The sequence below is a fragment of the Clarias gariepinus genome, chromosome 16, assembly GCF_024256425.1.
Source record: "Clarias gariepinus isolate MV-2021 ecotype Netherlands chromosome 16, CGAR_prim_01v2, whole genome shotgun sequence".
Lineage (NCBI taxonomy): Eukaryota > Metazoa > Chordata > Actinopteri > Siluriformes > Clariidae > Clarias > Clarias gariepinus.
Window position 1 is genome coordinate 28,497,747 of NC_071115.1, and position 18,815 is coordinate 28,516,561.

General features: G+C 42.5%; 1 protein-coding gene across 5 annotated transcripts in view; it reads right to left on the reverse strand.

Moving 5' to 3' along the window:
* unc5a (unc-5 netrin receptor A) overlaps positions 1-18,815 on the reverse strand; it is a 217,134-nt gene that overhangs the window by 31,533 nt on the left and 166,786 nt on the right. For 3 of the 5 annotated variants that reach the window (XM_053515478.1, XM_053515475.1, XM_053515474.1), the window contains 2 exons: positions 4,528-4,749; positions 2,353-2,646 (listed from right to left, as the gene is read on the reverse strand). In XM_053515478.1, coding sequence (XP_053371453.1) covers positions 2,353-2,646; positions 4,528-4,749 — 516 coding nt within the window. The remainder of the gene's footprint in view (positions 1-2,352; positions 2,647-4,527; positions 4,750-18,815) is intronic. The other 2 variants (XM_053515479.1, XM_053515477.1) reach the window with 1 other exon arrangement.

An 18,815-nucleotide genomic window follows, 5' to 3' on the forward strand; every position in this document is an offset into this window, starting at 1 on the left:
AAAACACACGGCTTTCCATTGATGACTACGAGGACAACAAAGGCATTGATGGATAACAGACACAAAAGCATGGTGATGACATCAGGGTTGAACAGTCTGAAATAGCCGAGCACACTTTAGGCAAATGTCTGAAAAGTAGACGGATGAGGCATGGATTCATGGTCATGCTGGGGAAAAGAAATCCAACAAACCTACTGTATAACAACCTGGTATTCGGATCATTGCAAGAATGTTCTACACCACCCTCTGGAATGAGATGGATCGACGGATCGGGCCACAAATTGAACGTAAGACGTCTAAAAGATGCTCAGCTATGAAGCCGAAAAACGGACCTAAAGGCGACCCTGTGTTCTGCACCACGGACCTCAAGAAACAAGGAAGTAAAGCTTTAAGACCCGTTTGTTCTGGGCCTCTCAGTGGTTTTAATGCGCTCAGGGAACTGTCTTCATGTCAACTATGACTGAAGACCTCATCACTAAGCTCTTACTAGGACATTAATTTAAATAAAACCTACCTTTTTTACATTTCAAGTGGTCCTTTCCCTGACCTCCCTCACACACTTATAAAGTCTATGCCACTGAAGCTAACCAGGCACCAGGGCTTGATTTGGATATCATTTTGCATTTCCGTCCCCTTTGGATTTGAGCATGCTTTTGGTTCTTACTGTATGCCAAACCAGCAGGTCTGCTTCGAGCAAACTAACTTGTCCAGCCAGTTAAATTTATAATCTACTGAGACTTCAAATCCAAAACCCAGGCCAATGGATAAATTCCTCACAATGATCCGGGATGAGTCTGTTCCCCTGCTGGCGCTGCTGCACCACCGCTTTCTGCACACTGGAGGAGGATGGATTTCTCAGCGTGATTGGAAATCTCTTCCTCATTTCCTCCTCACACGAACTCCTAACACGGCAGACTGATGAGGGTTCGGTCTCTTATTGAGAGAGCTAATTGTCCCAAATAGACTCCACTCGCGCCCTTGGTAGCGGATAAGGTTACAGGCACCATTCAGGCAAACCGATCGGTTTAGTGACGCTCTTTCTCGGGCCACGTTTTTGTTCCCTGAAACAAGCCCGGGACTTGCTAATGTCACCTAATTAGAGCAATTTCGGTCTAGGGAAGCGAAATGATTCACTTCGCTTTTCTGAAAAGGCTTTTATTGTCGTAACGTGATCGTTACGGTGTTGACGGGAGTGCGCTTTCCAGGTCTTTTGTTTACAGAGACCGGTGTTCAGCCGGGCTCTATGCCGCCTCAGCGATCCGTCGTGTAACTCGATCACCTCTGACGTACAATCAATGGGAAAATCACTACAGTTTAACCTTCCTGTTCTTTTCAACGCTCATCATATTTTTGGATTAGCATTATACGCTTACCAAATACGTCAACTGTCTCACGGTACTGTACATACGACGGACGTTTGATTATTTCATCATCATTATCGCTAAGTTAAAAAAGACAGCTAGCGTTACAATGAGAAATACAGTAACTAGCTGGACAACAGCAATATAAAATGAGATACTTTTTAGTATACAAATAAAAAAAATATATATATTTTAACGTAAAAAAAACACTATATTGCCAAAAGTATTTGTGATGTTGGTTTAGGACTGGCTCAGTGGATAAGGCATTGGACTACGGTTTGGAAGGTCCCAGGTTCAAACCTCATGACCACCAATTTGGCAATGTTGGGCCCTTGAGCAAGGCCCTCAGATGTATAATGAGATAAAAATTCAAGTCGCTCTGAATATGGGTGTCTGCCAAAATGCCTAAATGTTGGAACTAGTGTATGGTTGTTTTTCAGTGGTTGGTCTCGGCCCCTTTCACCCCTTACATCCGGTAACTCTAAATGCTTCAACAAGACAATTTCATGCTCCGAACTTTGTGGGAAGAGTTTGGGGATGGCCCCTCTCTGTTCCAACATGACCTCACAAATGCACTTCTGCTAACTGCTAAGAGTTGAAGCTGTTATAGCTGTGAAAGGGGCGGGGCCAACATCATATTAAACCCTATGGATTAAGAATTAGTTGTTACTCAAGTTCATATGCATGTGAAGGCAGACGATCGAATACTTTTGGCAGTATAGTTTATCTAAACAGTTAGCCATCCTCACGGTCAGCCATCTCTGATTCCTGCATAAAAAATGTAACATAACGTAAATGAGGCTCCGAAGGGTCCAGAAAGGACACCCTTTTGGGACCGCTCCCATTTCCTGCGCTAGTATCGTTCCTTCATTTATCGAACTGGAGGTGTGAGAGTGTGTGCGAATGAGAGCTGTGTTGCATTGCGTGAGAGAAAGTGGGAAAATGAGAGAGTGTGAACGCGGGGAAGTTAACTCACGGCCGTGTGACTCACCCGTGCTGGGGATGGTGAGCCGTCCTCCCAGGAAGTTGAAGGTGCCGTAGGAGGTGTGGACGGTGTCTCGCGGGAGCGTCTTGAAGTAGCTCTGGGTGGTGAGACGGCTGGTGAGGTGTCCGCTCTCGCTGGTCACTTTGCCATTGGCCATGGTGTGCGATCCGTTAGCCAGAGGCTCCAGTAGGGGGCCGTCGCTCAGGGAGAATTTGGGATTCGTGTCATGGCGCGTACGCAACGAGCCCTGGTATCCGGGCGTGGTGAGGTCCGGCTGGATGGTGAGCAGGTGAGAGTTTTCTGTGTAGGGATGAAAGAGAAGCAGTGACCGTCTGGCTGTCATGCATTCTATGCAGGGACGAAGTTTTTAAGATACAAATGCTGAACAGTGAAACAGTGCGAAAACAAATCACATTTTCTATGTAATTTGTGGACCGCATCAAAAACACAATACGGCATTATGTTTACGACACAATGGGGCTACGGATTACTCGTCTTCGGGGTTGGCAGGTCTGAAAAGAATGAGAAAGATATTTGTTTGGAAAATGGGCTTTAACTACCCGCTAACAAACAGAGGTCAATGGGAACACTCATATGCTTGCGCGCGCACACACACACACGGACAGATCTGCTTTTTCCGAACACTTTAACCCTGATAAGAACTGGCTGGTGGATAAACCGATCCCGCTCAGCGAGCAGCGCCGCGGTCACGCAGATTTTTTTTAAGGCCAGCTTAGCAGGAGTGTTTCAGAAAATCTCGGCTCGCTTAAGCATGTCCGCGGCGCCGCTCGGCTTTCCACACCACAGCCGTTTTCATTTCTCTGCCGTCAGATTAAAGGGGAAAATCAGCAGGAAGAGCACGACATTATGATCGGGGTGGAAAGAGCGGAGCATCTTAGCGCGCTCGGATGGAAAATGGCCGGGAGGAAGAATGTCAAAGGTGCTCGCTGATGGACTCGTGCGCTGGCTCATGGCTAATAATGGACTCATTAGTGTACTAATAATAGCCAGGTGATTATGTTTATAAAGTCTAGCTTGTTAGTGTAGTCTACAGTAGTCTAGCAAGTGGAATCTTTCTGGGCGATGTTTAGCTTCTGTAGCAAGTCTTTGGTTGCATTTAATATCGCTTATGTAATAGCGCATTTTTATTTTAGAATTACAGTAGCCACATTAAACAACTTCAGTAGAAAAAAAAGAAATAAATTTTAGCAAGTGAAATATTCTGCAATCTAGCCAAACCTTTCTATAATTCCTTAGCTTGGTGGTTCACACCTCCAGGGTCTGGGTTTGATTCCCACCTCGGGGTCTGTGTGCATGGAGTTTGCGTGTTCTCCCCGTGCTTGGCGGGTTTCCTCCGGGTACTCCGGTTTCCTCCCACACCCCAAAGACATGCAGATTAGCCTAATTGGTGTTCCCAAATTGCCCATAGTGTGTGAGTGTGTGTGCCCTGTGATGGATTGGCACTCTGTCCAGTGTGTACCCTGCCTCGTGCCCTAAGCCTCCTGGGATCGGCTCCAGGCCCCCGCGACCCTGAATACAGGATGAAGCGGTATAGAAGATGAGTGTGTGTGTGTGATTTTATTTGAATAAATTATAGATGGGTTTGGATAGATTCATATCAATTGCTAAGATGTAACCTTTTGCAATATTATGACATATATTTTTTTAATTAATCATGCAGTTTTTAAATGAGTATAAATATATTGTACATTGTTTTGTCCATCCTTTGTTTTTCTAAAACCAGTGATAACGTTATTATCTAGATATATTTTTCTATATTTAAGAGCAAATTTGGTTTATAAAATACATTTTTAAAATCCAAAATTGTGCATAAACGTTCCCATTTTTTTACCCAGATCCCTGAATTTATTTAATGCCATTCACATACTTGTGACGTTACCCATGTCAAAGATTATTTAGAAAAATGATGACATTTCATAAATAAAATCTTATTTTATTCATTTCTGAAATGAAAACACACATCACCATCACCACAAATTTAAGGCAGAAGCGTGTCATATGCAAATGATTCAAACTGAAGAAAAATACACGATCGGATAAATAAACCTGTATGTGATGTCACTCACTAAGACACACACACAGACACAGAATGAAAAGCTCAGAGGACATGAGCGACACTGAGAACACAGAGGCGGTTGTAAAAGAGGAAGGGTATCGTACTGCAGCGCTGTGCCCGGTCCGGTGCCCACACACCTGGCATGGCGGGTTTGATGCCCACAGGCTGGAAGCCGGTCGTGAGGATGGATGAGTCGGCAACGTCCGCATCCAGCCCTTCCTTCTTCCTCCGATACACGAGGACCAGGACCACCAGCAGCAGAGTGAGACACAGCGCCACGGCAACGATGCCCACGTAGAGAGCCACGTCCTCTGCACCAGACACGGCTACACACACACACACACACACACACACACACAGAGAGAGAGAGATGCATTAAGAGCACATTTCCCTATTGGCGTAAACACTAGTGCTTTATTACAGACCATATTTTTGCCTCTTGTTCCGCTGTTTAATGTTTTATTTTAACAGTTGTTTAGCCTTGCGGAGTCTATAATGTGCAATTTCCTGTTTTATTATTCTTTAATATCGGTAATCGAGAATAAATCCGCAGCCTGTACGGCCGGCTCATTTCAAGGGAAAGAAGCTAACGTGTGGTCGTAAATGTCCCAAGAAGTCAGACGATGTGGTCACGGGCTAATTTGCGCATGATCAATTGGCTCCCGAAAACATGGGGAAGGACGAGTTTGCAAAGAGAGACAGAATTGAAAATAATACAGCTGTCTTATGCAATCGTTTATTTCTTATATGGCACCAGAAACCACCTATCGACTTATTTACAAATCGATTTTTCATGAAGAATTCAGATAAAATGAAGAAAATAAGTATTTTCAGGAAACGGATGTTATTTCCAGGCGCAATAACTCACTTTTATTATTGTGATACTCACCGAGGAGTGTGTTAAAAAATGAAAAAAAAAAAACCAAGAAGAAAGCGTGCATTCTGTACAAGCGAAGCACATCCCACATTTTCCTAAATCAGATTAACAAGCAGATTATTTACAGCAATTGATATAAACGTCCCATAACGCGAAGCTCTAAAGAAAGTCCAACCACACAAAGACACTGAGACAACAAACGTGTCTCGGCTCATCGACTACACTTGGACTAAGTGGAGAAGTAAGATTCCCTTTACAGCACACTCACAAATCAGCATCGATACATAGACGTGACGCAATGGAAAAAAATGAACACAGCGTTAATTGAAGTCTCTTAACGAACGATGTAATTAAACAATACGATGCCATTACCAAACCCGGCTGAACTGGGATCAGTGATGGAAGTGTTGCAACTCCATCCAGACTCACTTATTAACTCCACCAATTAACCACCAAGTGCAGATTAATTAAAGTTCTAAATGTAGTCCTGGATGGAGGAAGCATTAGTTCCAGCAGGTCCTCATTACGTAGTTAGCGTTTAAACAACCATCAGATTACAGCTACAGGTTTTTCTTTTGGGAGTGCAGGGCGGGTTGTGAGTTTAAGGCGTGTCTCGGTTGAATGTGTCTCTCGTGCTGGAATAAATATATACCCCCTCTGCGCATCACGCCATGTCGGGGTAACACTAGCTCACGGGAGGGGTTTCCAGGATCCAAACTCCTTTGAGCAGTGTTTACTTCAGACTCTAATCTACTGGTTTCCTCCAGCTGAGGGAAGAGCACCAAGTGGCTCGAACATCAAACTAAGCATAGACGAGACTGAATCACTGGAGGCGGTCATGACACAGAAGGCGGGATTCGTCTGGAAAGATAGGACTAACCTAACCTCGAAGCGGGCGCGGTCTCAACTGGTGATGAGACACGGATTCATCACTGCGGGCCTGAGAGTATAGAACGGAAATGTGCTCAAAAAAAAAAAAAAAAAAGTTCAAAAGTCAACCATCAGATGGAAAATTTTCCGGGCCAGAAGTATTGGAACATGATCAGGGGAAAAAATCAGGTTCAACAATCACCAGTGCTCGTCACAGTGAGATGTTCATTGAAGAGCTGAGGCCTAAACTTCAGATTGAACACAGAGGACGTCTGCACACTTCTGTCCACACTGTCCACATTGTCTCTATAGTCCTGATCTCGCTCCGTCAGACTTGTCATCTGTTTGTTCCCCTAAAAGCAGGACTACGAGGACGAAGATTCACTTCTGATGAAGAAGTGAAGACAGCGGTGCATTCGTGGCTCGCGGCTCAGCCGTAAACATCTTTTAATGTGGGAATACGAAGGCGGATTATTTTGAACAATTATGTATTTGTCTTTTCTGAAAGCTGATTAAATTAAAACACATACTACAGCGAGAGTGCGGATAATTTTCGACTCGCTCTAATATTAATTCATTAATAGTGCTCTAAATTAACTGTTGTACTAAAATAAATAAAAAAACGTACAATGAGTTGTAGTTTACTGGATCAGCTGCTTTTTTTGTAAGCTGCTAAATAGTGAGCATAAACTCAACCCCTATTCTGCGCACTCTATTCTACTAGACTTGCCATTTTCTCATCCATAAGTCATCCTATTCATCATAATCTTTTTTCCTTTTCATTTTAAAGCAGATTCTTGCTCTTACGTTACATCATATTACGTTTGACAGCAAAGGCACAATTTTCTTTTTCAGTCCTCATTTGATATCAGAGTTTTTTTTTTTTCAGATTTAAGGGAAAGCTCTCGTGCTGGTATTTTAGATTTTTTTTCTATTTAACTCGAAGCAGTGGCGTCTTTTGCGTTTCTCCTTAAAACAAAAATCTAGGGATGTTTATAATAAGCACTACGACACACACACACACACACACTGTAACCATATCAAAACAATACATTTGCAAGTATTCACTGGTATCGGCTAATTAGCTAAAGTAGCTTGCTTTCTGGACTTGATTTATTATTCTGAGTAATGCAGAGGAAATACACATTGGAGAATCGCAATAATTTCTGCTTGTTGCTGGTGTGACGAGACAGATAAAGAAAGGCATCGCATCATGGACTAGTGAACATACCAAAAAATATACTCTACACACCTTCCAACTCCATGGTCGTTCCTGAGTGTTTATCTCTTTTTACACTGTAAAACAATACTGAAGGTGTTTATCCATAATATACAATAATCTCCTTTAAACAGGTGATATTGAGATGTATATCTGCTACTTCTGCTCTGTAAAGCTTCATAACGGCTCTAATCTGAGGTGCTGCTTGAGGTTAATTGGTGATTTCTGAGGCTGGTGACTCTAAATGAACTTCTCCTCTGCAGCAGAGGTCAGTTTTGGTCACTTACTTTCCTGGGAAGATCTTCATGAGAGACAGTTTCACCATGGTGATTGATGGGTTTTGTAAATACGCTTGTTCTTGTTAGAACTGTTCCAGAACAGCTGGAAGACCTTCATGTCCTAAAATAATAACAACTGACTGTTTGTGTTGTTGTTACTTCGGGTCGGGCTAGCTAAGTGGTTAAGACCTTCTGGCTTCAGTCCAGAAGGTCTTAGGTTCAGACCCAATGACCAACAAGTTGCCACTGTTGGGTCCTTAAGCAAATCCCTTAACCCTCAACTGCTCTGACGTATAATGGGACAAAAATGTAAGTCGCTCTGGATAAGGACGTCTGTCCAGTGCCGTAAGTGTTACTTAATTACATAATGGCATCTGTGTTACCTTATAGTTCTGTAAAAAATCCAATATTGTTCTGTAATGTAGAAATAAATATACAAAAAAACATTCAATTAGAATATATATATTAGGCTTCCACGCCCACTTTGTCCTGCGTATTTCTTTTCTGTTTTGTTTTCACAGAAGCCACACCCCCCATCTCCATACTGAGTTAAGCAGTAAAATTATTATTTTTTTTTATATCAACATTGAAAATTTTGCTGTGTCCAAAAAAAAAAGAAAAAAAAAAAGACAGGATTTTTTTTTGATTACTTAAAAAAAAAAAAAAAACATGCATTGAGTCTTGAGAAGTAGTGCAAAAGAAGGTGAAAACGATATTAAAATGTGTCTGGCTTTTGATGTTTTTATCAAAACCATTTCGGATCTAATTTGGAAAACATGTCCAGCTTGATAACTCTAATTAGACACGTAGACATTTATTTGTCTAACAATTAATCCCGGCTTTGTATCTGAGTCTTTTATCTACAGGTTTAACTGATTCTTCCTCTAATTGACCTGCGTTTAAGAAATCGAGTCCCATCGGGGCCACCAGAGAGCGGCTCATTAACGAGTTTTGGTGTGCGGTGGGGATTTGCTTAAACGTTCTTTCCCCAGCTTATTCAGTTGCCGCTCTTTTTGTTTTTGTCGTATTGTTTTGTCTGTAGTGCTGATAGTGATCATAACACAAACTCCAGCTGGTAAGTTTTCAGGTTTACACTTTTTTACAGGTTGTTTAACCATTCCACCTTCACAGGAGACATCAACCGATAAAGTTAATAACTACAACAGTATAGTTATTGGATAGCTGAGTATTTCGCAGTACTTGAGTCTTAAAGTCAGCGATGGTTGACGCCTGAACTTTCTCTTGGTCGGCGATTTCTGTTCCATACTCTGCCGTTATTTACTTTCAGGCTCGCAGTGATGAATCCATGTCTCGTTATCAGTAATGATTCCTTTTTAAGAAACTTTCACCTTCTTTAGAGCATCACAGGTATCCAGACACTCCTGTTTACGCTCTTCTGTGAGCTGTTTCGGCACCAGGTACATCTCAGACCAGAAGAAAACAACAACAAATCACTGCAAATCACAAGTGGGTCGTCCGATTTTCATCGCATCTCGGGTTCAACTGAAGTGATGTAACACATTCACACCTGCACAGCAGAAACTGGGGAGACAGATAACCGGAGTGCGGGAAATTTTTGACTTACTCTCGCTTACAGTATTTGGCAAAACTACTGCAATGTAAGGGGAATAAAATACTTCAGAACGTGCTGTTTTTGAACCATTATCACTGTAAACAATCCCTGCTATCCGTTATCACCCAGATGGGGATGGGTTCCCTGTTGAGTCCGGTTCCTCTCAAGGTTTCTTCCCATTGCCAACTCAGGAAGTTGTTTCTTGCCACCGTCACCCTCGGCTTGATCATCAGGGACGATCCGATCATTTGAATTCATACACATTCCGTAATAATTTCCATCATTTTCTTTTAATTAGGTAAAGCTAAGTCGCGACAATGACCATTGTTAGAAGCACTGTGCGAAGAGAATTGTGTAATAATACCAACCTCAGACACCATGTCTGTGATTATATTCCTAAAACCACATACCCTGGACAGTTACAATTAACTGTGACACATCTTGCTAGTACAGTTTAGATCTAACATCTAACTTTAATCTTGACACTCATTGTCTGTAGCGCTTATCCTGTACAGAGTTGCAGGTGGCTTGGAGTCTATCTCAGGAGACTTACGGCACGAGGCGGGGTACACCTTGGACGGAGTACCACTTAGACTAATCTGCATGTCTTTGCATTGTGGGAGGAAACCAGATTACCCAGAAGAAACGCACCAAGCACGGGGAGAACATGTAAACTCCATGAACACAGACCCCAAGGTGGGAATCGAACCTGGGACCTGGAGGTGCAAGGCGACAGTGCTAACCGCTACACCACTCATTTATACCGCTTTATCCTGTATTAAACAGTCGCGGCGGAGGAGGTTTGGAGCACGAGGTGGGATAAACCCTGAACAAGGTGCTAATCCATCACAGGGCACACACACATACACACACACACACTCATTCACACACTACGGGCAATTTGGGAACGCCAACCAGCAGGTTTTTGGACTGTAGGAGGAAACCGGAGTACCCAGAGGAAACCCACCAAGCACGGGGAGAACATGCAAACTTAGACATGCACACGGAGATGGGAATCGAACCCGAGACCTGGAGGTGCAAGGCGACAGTGCTAACCACTACGCGACTGCGCTGCCTAATCTTGACACATTTTCATTCTGATGTTTTTCTAAATGCATACAATAACACAGCCTGACTCGAATTAAATGAAATAGTAGCCGGATCCGCATAAACGCACTAATAATAAGCATTTTAGGTTCTTTTTTATTTATTTATGGTATTTAGAGAGAGTGAAATGTAATAAGAGCGAATGACTTGAGTGGGAGGCAGAGAAGGAAAGGAAAGAAAGAACGAGAGAAAAAGAGAAAGAAGCAGACAAGCTGCATAAATGATTTAAATGCATCGAATGAATCGTAATTCCGAACACGTTCCCGGACTGGAACTGAGACTGATGCTCACACTCAGAGGCAGAATAAACTCGTGTACCTGTACGCAGAACGATATCGACATGCTCTTTACTTTAGAGCTTTAGTCTTTCAATCTGCGTTCTGTTTCGTCTGTACCGGGGCTTTTGTTCCTCATGGGAGCGGCCGCGCGGTGCCGTGTCGTGCCGTACCGTCCGTCTGCCTCGCGGCTCGCTATATCAGCACTCCCGAGTTTTAGCGCCTGCGATATTGAACGGCGCTCGCGCTCCCAAACGGGAGAGAGAATTAAAACAGATTTATCTGCCTGCTTCGCCTCTGCGGCCCGCGGTGCTGAGACTCAGACAATCACGTCCAAAACAATCCTAATCAGCGGTGTCAGTGGGAAATGGGATTTTGTGACGGTCGTCGTCGTGGCACTGCGGCTCGGGTGTGTGTGTGTGTGTGTGTGAGTGTGTGTGTGTGTGTGTGTGAGAGCGTCTGACAAAACGTGTGTTTATCTTATAGCATGTGTCAGCGCTTTACAATCACGCTCGAAGACTAGGAGTCGTTCATCCCAATGCAACACACACACACACACACACACACACACACACACACACACACACACACACTCAATCCCATTATCCTGATTAAATGGAATTAAATATCAAACTCAATAGAAAGGAAAGTTCGGGATAGAAAACTTTAAAGACCTGAAACAAAATAATCAGTTTTGTGTGTGTGTGTGTGTGTGTGTGTGTGTGTGTGTGTGTGTGTGTGTAACTGTTTATATCTCTGTGTATGTGCCTGAATGTGTGTGTGTGTGTGTGTGTGTGTGTAACTGTTTATATCTCTGTGTATGTGCCTGAATGTGTGTGTGCGTATCTGTCTCACTGTTATTCAATCTGTGTGCATGTGTGTGTGTTTGTCCTTAATAGTGTGTAAGTGTGTATGTGTCAGTACAGGATGTGTGTGCATCTTTGTATCTGTACATCTACATGTGTGTGTGTGTATGTGTGTGTTCAACCATAAGTCTTCCAGTATCTAAGTACATTTGCATCAGTGTCTCTGTTTGTCAATCTATGAACCTGTGTGTGTGTGTGTCTTTATTAGTGTGTAGCTGTTTATATCTCTGTGTGATTGCATGCATGTGTGTGTGTCTGTGTGTCCGTATCTACTGTAGTCAATCTGTGTGAGTGTGTGTGTGTGTGTGTGTGTGTGTGTGCATATTTGTGTTTGTCGTCATTAGTGCGTCTGTATGTGTGTACAAATTGTGTTTTAGATCAGAATGTGTGTGTGTGCATGTTTGTATCTGTGTACATCTGTGTGTGTGTGTGTGTGTGTTGCATCTGTGTGTATGTATCTTTCTATAATTGCATCTGTCTCTCAACATGTTAATCTGTGTGTGTGTGTGTGTGTGTGTGTGCATGTGTGTGTGTGTGTGTGTGTGTTTATTAGTGTATATCTGTTTATATCTCTGGGTGCTTGCATGCATGTGTGTGCATCTGTCTTTCTGTTAGTCAGTCTGTGTGTGTGTGTGTGTGTGTGTGTGTGTGTGTGTGTGTGTATGTGTGTGTGTGTCATCATTAGTGTGTATGTGTGTGAGCACGTTCGTATCTGTGTGTGTGCCTGTATCTATGTACATTTGCATCTCTGTTCAGCAATCTCAGAATCTTTGTGTGTGTGTGTGTGTGTGCGTGTGTGTGTGTGCGTGTGTGTGTGTGCGTGTGTGTGTGTGTGTGTGTGTGTGTGTGTGCGTATCTGTCTCTCTTTTAACTCCTACCCGAGCATGTTACTGTATTTTCATGTTTTTTATATCAAACACAAGATATAAACACCTGAAAGTTTGGACTTTGTGGGGACATTTGTTTGGTCCCCAAAAAGCAGGTCTGCGTTTTTACCTTTTGTTTTTTTCTACAGCTTTTATTTTGTTTATATTTTACTTCGGATAAAATGTATGTATTTACTGTATGTACAGTATATGTTTACGTTTACGCCTGGTTACTGGGATTCAGGTTCAGGTTAGATTTATAAAAGGAAGGTCCTCAGAAGGATGGAAATACCAACTAGTATGCATCTGTGTGTGTGTGTGTGTGTGTGTGTGTGTGTATCGCAGACCTCAAGACTCTTTACTGAAGCTCAGCTACTTCTCGCTGGTGACGCAATGAACGCGGTATTGTCTGAGTACCTCGCATACACACAGCTTTGTTTGTTTTGCTTTAACAATAGTCAAGTTGTTAAAGCAAATAATTCAATCGCAACTCAGCCAACATCTCAGCCAAACCACATTATCAACAACAACAAAAACAACAACAACAGCAGCAGCAGCAGCATTTCCATCACAATTAAGAGAGCTGCCAATTGCAGACCTGAATGCCAACATCAGTCTAATGAACCCTCATCCTAGTTGTTAATCGCTCCCGTAATCGCAAAGTCTAAATAAATATCATCACCGCAGTCAGTCTGGAGGTTGACATCTTTTATCGGAAACAGTCGAAGTGTAGGAAGGTGGGAAGAAGTGCATCACTTTACCTTTAAATGCCATGTTTATAATAAAAAAAAAACGTAACCACGTGTACCTCGGCATACGAATGTGTACGAAGCGTACGAGCGACTGATCCGCACCGAACCAAATGCCGTAAGTCCGGACAAACTTGTTTGCGTCGGTGGAAAGCCAAGCAAAGCGTGTTTACAAATTTCTTTGTGAATTTTTGTTGCATTTTGTGTGAGATTTAGTGAAGCCGTAGCACCACGAGTCCCAAGAATGTGAGCGAAGACGGTGCCAAGTCTTGCACACTATTTCGCACTTTATCTTCCCTATAACTGGACACGGTTCTTTAAATTTTAAATTTAAATTTTTATTCTACTATTTTATTTTTCATTATGTTATTACTTGTACATAATGTAAATGTAAAAGTCCTTTACAGGCTAAAATTTATTTCCATATTTCTTTTAAATTTCTAAGTTGTAAAATTCTCTTGTTTCTCTTATTTCATACTGAAACTTTCTTTTTGAAATTTTAGGTCATCAGCAGTCGTATAAGCATTTCACTTCTTATCATACTGTGTATGTGAAGGATAAACTTGAATTTGAAGAAGGAAAGGGAGACACTTTCAGTTTTGCTAAAAAAGCAGCCGGTGCCAAGAGGAATCATAAATTAAGGTTAAGTGAAGTTTAATTTCCTACTTATTTTATATTTTACTTCTTTTACATGTCTTCTAAATTTCTGGGTTGTTTTTTAATATGCAAAAATATGATGACAGTGTTGGAATTTGTTAACATTGGTAATATTTTAAGGGTCGCTGGAACCGATTATCTGCATTTACAGTATTCCCAATGGAAAAATGCGTTCCGCAATATGAATTTTCGCTTTGAGAACCCGCCCCCTAAAATAGATTACGTTCGTATATACAAAGGTACCACTGTACTATTGAATTCCTGCTAGGTGGTGTCAAGGGTCAAGGGTTCGGTTTCTGCCTTGGGGTCTGTGTGCATGGGGTTTGGAGATGTTCCTCCCATGTTTTGTGGGGTACACCGGTTTCCCTTAAACAGTCCAAAGATGTGCAGATTGGCAGATCCAAACTGCCTGTACCTTGCAGTGGATTGGCTCCCCGTCCAGGGTGTACTGTACCTCACCTACTGCCCCGAGTCCCCTGGGATAAAAAAGGTTCCTGTGACCCTGTACAGGATAAACGGCATAAAGAATGAGAGAGTTCCTGCTTAGCCAACCATGTTTCGGTATGCACATTAAATCCCTGAATATGGTAGATGTGTGTGGTTAATTATTAATTAATAAATTCATAAACGTCTTGCTGGAATTCCAGATCAGGCCGTGTGTAAAGCAGGATCTAGGTTATGTTTTGTGGAAGCGATGCGAAAGGGTCGGGCTCTCGTGGGAAACTCGCGCTGCTACACTCGAGTGTGTCTTTCACATCCGATACAGCTGCAACTCGATCTCTTTCTCTCTTTCATAGACGGCATTGGTTGGGAGAGACAGAGAAGAAAATACGATTAACAAACGCGCGAGCGGCTTCTGGGGAGGGATAAATAAAAACGCATGAACCTATACATCCTGCAGGAAGTGTGTCTCACACATGGCTTTTCCACGGGAAACTGAGCTGCAACTGGAACTCTACCTGCGCCGGAGTGTGTGAGAAAGAGATAGCGAGTGAGAGAGTGATGACGAAGGCTTTAACAGACAGAGAGAGAGAGAGAGAGACTACAGGTGCCTGGGACGGATAAGGCGAAATAAAACCAGGCACCCTGCTGAGAGCCCGTACACACAGCAGCGAGGTTTAGAGCTGATTTCATGTGCGTGTGTGTGTGTGTCTCGTACATGAAAGCGGCGTCACTGTTGACAGCAAGGGAAAGGTCTCGGTAGAATTAGCAATATTGGTGCTAGCAGTTCAAAACAGGCTGAGGGTCACTTCCTGTTCAGGTGTAATCAGGATGGACGACTGGGTTCAAAAACCGACTGTGCATAAGACACCTGTCCTGGTGCTTTCTCTCTGTCTCTCTTTTTCAGGTAGTCTTTGTTCAGAACACAAGCTCCTTGAGCTTATCGGAGCATCAGGAGGCCCACGTTTTTATCAGAGCCAGCAGGTGTCACGTGGATCCCCGTTCCCCCAGGCTAGCTACAGACTCGTCTCAAGGAGCCATTGATTTTTTTTGCGCAAAGGCCGATAATTGAAAGGATGTCCATCATGCTGTAATTGACAGAGCTAATCAGGTTTTATAATTGGATAGATTCCACCTAATTCAGCAGTGAGGCAGTGCTCCCCGGCTCCTCTTTCGCTCTCGCCCTGTCTCTGTTGCACCAAAAATTTCATTTCCGCTCAGGTAGGAACTGATCTTAAATTCTCCGCTTGCCCGGGCTGTTTCTTCTTCTTGCTCTAATCTCCGCACAGCTCAGTGACTGTAACATAATGGAGACCTAGGCCCTGCAGTGAGACAGCTGTCTGGAGGTGGAACAGCCTGGCCGAGTGACTCACGCTACAGAGAGAGAGAGAGAGAGAGAGTGCAGAAGAGACTTTCGCTTCTAAGGTACCTTCAGTGCATATTGCATCAGCTTACAGTTTTATAAAACCTGCCTAGCTTCTACCTCTAAATACCATGCAGCATTCAAAAATAACACCTCTGCAGCACACCACGTAAACCGAAGACACTTCAAGTCACTGGCCTACTAAAGCCGAGTTCTATACCAGACCTAGCGTTTTCCATGCTGGATAATACAGTGGAGATTCTCTAACAACTCAAATTGATTTACAACTCCTACATAATCGGCATAATAAAGATTTGCGATTACATAGTTCAGTTAAAAGCCACAGATACGCACCAGTATATACAGTATGTGTGGCTTTTAACTGAGCTATGTAACCGTGTGTAGACTTTTAGATTTTAATAAAACATTCAGTTTTCAGTTAAAAATTTTGTATGCTTACAAAATTTTGTCAGCTATTTTTAGTTAGCGATGGCTCTAAAAATAGCTGTAGATACCTTCTTTTGTGCCTTGTTGACTTTGACAGTACAATCATGTACAAATTAGACATGCAAAAGCCCAAACATTTGAATGTTACATCTGCAAAAACCTAAAATGCTTGCAAAAGACCAAACATAAATGTTTTGTCCGTGAGCGCCAAAATGTGTGAATGTTATGCATGAAAAAACTCAAACATGCAGCAAAACCCCAAACTTAAATGATGTCTATGAAAGCTCAAAATGTGATTGTTTGTGCAATCCCAATCATGTGAATGTTACGTCTGCAAAAACCCAAATGAGTGGACGTTATGTCTGTGAAAGCCCAAATGTGTGAATGTTATGTCTGCGAAAGCCCAAAATTTAAATGTTGTTTGCAAAAACCCAAATGAGTGGATGTTCTCTGCGAAACCCAAAATTGTGAATGTTGTTTGCAAAAACCCAAACATGTAAATGTTATGTCTGTGAAAGGGCAAATGTGTGAATGTTATGTCTTTTTTTTTTTTTTTTGATTTTTCCACTTTTTTCCCCTAATTTAGTCATAGCCAATTCCTCCCCGTCACTAGGGGGCTCCCACATTAAGGCTACTACTACCACTCAGCCGGGAGGGCCGAAGACTATCACGTGTTTCCTCCGAACCGCGTGACGTCAGCCGACCGCATCTTTTCGAACTGCTTGCTCACGCACCATTAGGGGCGGAGTAACACACTCGGAGGAAAGTGCTAGCCGCTCCTTCCGCGTGCGCGAGCTCACAGACGCCCCTGATTGGCTGTGGAGCCGTGATTAATGTGGGAGCGCGAGTACTTCTCATCCCTCCCCCCTGAGAGAGCTCAGCCAATCAGCTCTCTTTGTGCTTCCGGCTGTGAGAGGAAAACAGCATCACCCGGGGTTCGAACCTGCGATCTCCGGATGATAGGGCGAGCACTTTACCACTGCGCCACTTGGAGGCCATGAATGTTATGTCTGCCAAAACCTAAAATGTGAATTTTATGTCTGCGAAAGGGCAAATGTGTGAATGTTATGTCTGCAAAAACCTAAAATGTGAATGTTATGTCTGCGAAAGCCCAAAATGCGAATGTTGTTTGGAAAAACCCAAATGAGTGGATGTCATGTCTGCAAAAGCCCAAATTGTGAATGTTGTTTGCAAAAACCCAAACATGTAAATGTTATGTCTGTGAAAGCCCAAATGTGTGAATATTGTTTGCAAAAACCCAAAATGTGAATGTTACACCTGCAAAAAAACAAATGAGTGAATGTTTTTTTGCGAAAGCCTAAATTGTGAATGTTATTTGCTAAAACCCAAACATGTAAATGTTATGTCTGTAAAAGGGCAAATGTGTGAATGTTATGTCTGCGAAAGCCTAAATTGTGAATATTGTGTCTGTGAAAGGCCAAATGTGTGAATGTTGCTTAAAAAATCCAGTATATGTGATCATTATGACCGAAACATAGCATGCACCATTTTCTTATTAATTTAAAACGCACTTTTGCAGTAACTCATGATGTGCATACCTTCTGATATTCAATGTCTTACTTGCTCTCCTTCATTATCCTTTCAGAATAGGTATACAGTATGCTGTGTGTCGAATAAAAGCCCCGTATGGGATTAAATTTCTCCTAAGCCCTAGTAGTTTTTTACCACAGGCGTCTGATGAAAGCATAATCAGGAACGTAACCAATACCACACAGTCCACAGACCCTACCCATACTGAACTACCACAGTAACAGGATCTGGATGAGCTGACAGTAGGCTAGAGATTAATTGGTCCAATTTTCCCTGAAAAAACTGCTTGCTTCACATTCCCTTCTAGTGAAAGTAGTAAAATCTATTGGCGTAGAATATAGCTCAACTGGGAAACACTACAATCATCCTTAATAAGATATGAGCACCATATATCTTATACCGCTCTTGAATTCTTGATTCTCATAGGTCATTAAATAAGGAAGAAAACACACACATACAAAGAAGAAAAAAAAAACCTCTGGGGTGGTAAAAGATTCATGTTGAGGCATCATTCCACCTTGTCGTTGAATATATTTTTAGAAACCCTGTCCAATCATGCAGAAAAAAATGATACAAAACCCAAACTCCATCTAGGCATGGACATTCAGATTCCCATCATGAACGAAATCAATGGCTCGTTCTCCATACCGAGTTACATCCAAAGTTCATATTTGACATTTGGAAAAGTTCTCTACACAGAGACAGATTGTGCCGAATTGACTGTCAAGCCTGATCAATGAGTAGAATGGACAGAAATTTATATTTAATGTCCGTTGGGAACAGTCTTTGAAAAGAATTATAAAGTGTACCCAACTAGAGCAACGGGTCGCCAGTTCTTTTAAATCACACCAATCTCTCTTTCGCAGAGGCAGAATCAATACCAGTCTTCAACACTCACCAGTGGCTGCACGCTTGCACATTAAAATCAAGTCTACCAGAACATTGTACAAAACTCAACAGGAAGCCCATCTACCCCTAGGGGACGGCCCACTGCCATTTGAAAAGCAGCAGACTTAAGTTCTCGTATGGTTAAAGAAAGATCTAAAGCGGTTTTATCTTCTGGAGACAGCTTCGGTACATCAGACGATAGCATTTGTGAACGCAGCAGCACTCCCCAGAATTTCCCCAAGGCGGATGAAGCCTGGCCATTAGTCATGAGCAAAATACACACTTGTTTACTTTTCTTTACAAATGCTTTTCTAACCCAACAAAGAGAGATGCTTTCATGCTTCCGTTTCTAAGAAAAATTCTCA